The 3,941-nt window shown below is 39.3% G+C and overlaps 1 protein-coding gene across 1 annotated transcript; it reads left to right on the top strand.

Moving 5' to 3' along the window:
* The first annotated feature begins 514 nt into the window (after nucleotides 1-514).
* On the top strand, nucleotides 515-1,855 carry LOC147606571 (uncharacterized). Its single transcript, XM_086792112.1, has one exon. It carries the CDS (start codon nucleotides 592-594, stop codon nucleotides 1,408-1,410), a length of 819 nt encoding a protein of 272 aa, XP_086648238.1. The 5' UTR covers nucleotides 515-591; the 3' UTR covers nucleotides 1,411-1,855.
* The last annotated feature ends 2,086 nt before the right edge of the window (nucleotides 1,856-3,941 follow it).

The following is a 3,941-nucleotide window of genomic DNA, read 5'->3' as shown; positions in this document are numbered from 1 at the left end:
ATTAAGTTTGAAGGCCACCCTTCTTTTGCAAAGAAACTCCAATGATTTAGCCATAGGCCTCTTCCTCTACACCTTCTTTTGCAAAGAAACTCCAATGTTTTAGCCATAGGCCTCTTCCTCTACACCTTCGTCCTCCTATTATTTACGATCTCTCTACATTCTTTTTCAAACTAATTGTCATCTTCTGTTTTTCAATATCCTCATCTCCAACCAATCTCCATTGTCTTCATGTGCACCTCTTCCTAGTCACCTTCCTCTTATTATTCAAAATCTCTCTACTTTTTTTCAAACCAATTGTCATTGTTTTTTTGCAATGTTCTTATCTCCAATCCATCATCATCATTGTCTCTTTTTCCTTCCTATACACCTCTTCATCTGCACCTTCCTCCTCCTATTATTCATGATCTCTTTGCATTTTTTTTCAAACCAATCATCATCATTTTTTTTTCAATGTCCTCAACTCCAACCCATCTCCATCATCTCTTTTTCCTCCATGTACACCTTCTTCCTTCTATTATTTATCATCTCTCTACATTTTTTTTGTCAAACAAAAAAAATGTGGTGGTTCATAATTTCTAATACAAAGGCAGCATGAATGGTGCTGCCGTATTTGGGTTCATCTTAGGGCTGTACAATGTGGTGGATTATTTCTACACTGTTCCAGGTCCGTACAAGCTCGCCATTGCCAGCCTTGTAAGCTTGCTCACAATTGTTCCCGCAGCAGTATCGCTGGCGTGGGCAGTTCGCGACCTGTGGGTGCACCCTTTCTCCAAGCTCAAATACATCTCCTTCTGCCTCGCACAATACTTCCTAGCAGATGCATTCCAGGATGTTATTAGTCGCGCTGCCCTCGTCGAGAACAAAACCCAAATAACTCTGACAAAGACTGACCGATTATATGCCTTGTTTCAATTCATTTTGTATTCAGATCCTCTCACTCGATCGTACCAACACATCTACTATAGCTATGCTCATGTCATCAATTGCGAGGGTGCCAATATCCACGGTGGCGAGGGTGATAAGCAAGATAGAACACCCATGCGCATTGAAGGTGCTTACGACTCTGCCATCTCAGTGGGAGGCGACCGCTTGTGCATCGTTGACATGTCCAAAATCGACGACAAGGAATATTTTCATGAGAAGTGGGGGGTTGCAGCCAACTACTGCCTCCACCTCGATGTCCGTTACTATGAAAAGCACAAGGTTCTCAGTGACAAAGCGGCACGCGTGGTTGAGAACATCATAGCTTGGTGGTCGGCAAATCCTGGAAAACCAGTTCTTAAGTCATTTGATAAGGCTTCCAAGAAAGCCGAATGTCCGAGTCTGTATCTCTTGTACTGTATCATCGATGATAACATTGAGCAGAAACATGAAGTAGTGGATATTGGTGACTACGTGCACATTGGGTAACTCCATAGGCTACGCAATTATGCATGCCAGCCATGTCTATTTATTCCACTATATCTAAATTATTTATTTTCGCCTGAATTATGACCACAGCTTTGCAAGAACTCCACCTTCCCAGAAAAAGTTTTCATTGTACAGCTTAACTTGTGTTTATACAGGAAAGCTTTTCCATGCAGTGGTATTTCACACACAAGTTCAAGCCTTTTCTATGTATGTATAAAGGATTTTCTTACGCGAGAATATATATCACAACCTCAGGATGTGATCTCTCTGATGACTATCCATACACAAGAGTTGTAGGTGTGCTTCTTTGCATGCGGTCTCGAGAAGCGAAGATTTGACACCATATGTTACAAGTTTTACAGAAGAGTTATAGGTGTGTTTGTTTGCTTGGGGTCGACGAAAAGTGATGATTTTACATGTTTTGTTCCAAGTTATCATGTAATTGGGCAAGTTTTTAGACTTTTGTCAGAAGCATACCATATTGTTGGCATGGCATTAACACATTTTTTTTAACGGTAGAAGTTTTCAAACTTAAACTTCTATAAAATCCTCCCATGTCTAATTTTAAGGTTTTGAACTATTCATACGAAAGGAATGACAAATGATACCTCTTATGTGTAGCCCAACCTATGATTAAAGATAAATTTGTCTACTTCCCATGTGTTCACCAAGTGTTCTACATGTGTTTGTCTTGAGGCCCGTCCCATTGCCTCCAAAGGTTCATCCACGGCCTTAAACATGAAGATATATATAATGGTTTGGTCATTAGAGGTATCACTGTCACAGGACCATGGTACATGGAGATTAGATTATTCCACAAATTAAATAATAATAAAAATTAACCATAACATCATAGCATAAATCAAAAACATGAAAGATCAAAGAACATAAAAATCAAAGAACACAAGACTGGGTGCAATCTCCCCCCGACATGTGTGGCTCCACTCCCACAGACGATATTTAAATCATATTAATAAATTTAGCCCGTGGAGCCATAAATAGCATAGCTTTTCTAAAATTAGGCTTTTACAAAATTAAACCTTAGTCCAATGCTTTTAAAGCATCTCATCAAAAATAAACCTTGCCCAATATATGTACAATGGGCCAAACCATACAAAATTAAATATTTAGCACACATGTGCTTGGCTGGATAATCTCGTCCAATGTCCACCTTGGTTGTCTCGAACCCATGATCTATACTCAACATAATCCACAATGTTAGATCACAATTACTTTGGAATCACTCACAAAAATTATTATAACAAATGAAAATCATTCATAACCATGCTTCACACATGAATCATGTATCACACATATAATTAATTGGATTCATTCCCATGAAAAAATATTCTGAAAAATCTCACTCCCATGATGGTCCTCCCGTTTAATATAAGAACAACCGTCCTCGGTTGTAACTATCAGCACACATGAGTGATCAAACACATTAATTGTTCCCACATTATTAGATTCACTCACAATGTCATTATGTATCTAAGTGGATTCACTTCTACAAATCCTCACACGCATCACACGTGTCTTAAAGTTGATCGAACTCACTCACGATCAAATTCATAGAACCTTTACACGCGTCACACGTGTCTTAGAGTTGATCAGACTCACTCACAATCAAACTCATACATTGGATTCACTCACAATGTTTTCATCATACGCATCACATGTATTCAAAAGTATACCACACGTTGTCGTGCCATGGCACGTCTATGATATGAAACCGTGCATGTGAGGCCGTCAAATACACATCCAGATGCATGAGGTTATGTGCCATGACAAGTCATTATATGATGCCATGTACATATGTTCATATTGTATATAAGGTTCAATAAGACAAGCTGAGGCTGAGTCAGATCTAGGAGTTTTTGTATATGAGTGTGGAGGGTGATGGTTCTGCTAAATGGTATCGATTGGGTCAAATCAGTGAATCTTATGGAATGCAAACATGAGGGTATGCCAATGCACAAAGGAATGTATTTATGAAGATATGGGAAAATACTTGAATGAATAATTGGGGAGTCTATAAATCACATGGCCAATATGATGATTTATACACTATGGAGGCATCAAAAGTAATGGAGACTCAATGGACATTGCAGTGTCGAGAAACTTATTGAATGCGGGGAAATAAAAAAATAGATGAACTACCTTGCATTGAGCACCTTACCTTAATGCTAAGGTTAGGAGTATTACACTAAGGGGCACATTGTGTGGCATTAAAAAGGAAAACAATGGGAAGCATTGGAGTGTGGGTGGCAGCATACGTGGAAATGTTTTTCCTTTTATTAGAATTTACTAGATAATGGGAGAGAAGATTCGAGCGCAGCTTTTAATTGGGAATTTTCCGCATGGATAGCTGCAAAAGGTGAGCATCGCCGAGTTCTCCGCGGGGAAAGAGAGAAATATACCGGAGGCAGACGACGGCGAACCAGTGGGTGGGGAAAAATTCTGCAGAGAGGAGAACCAGCGTCCAATCGACCAGATTTTATTATTTCAAGAATACTTAATCTGTATGTGCC

This window comes from Cibotium barometz, chromosome 57 (genome assembly GCF_041138505.1).
Source record: "Cibotium barometz isolate CiBa-2024 chromosome 57, ASM4113850v1, whole genome shotgun sequence".
Classification (NCBI taxonomy): Eukaryota; Viridiplantae; Streptophyta; class Polypodiopsida; order Cyatheales; family Cibotiaceae; genus Cibotium; species Cibotium barometz.
This window is presented reverse-complemented; position numbering and strand designations above follow the sequence as displayed.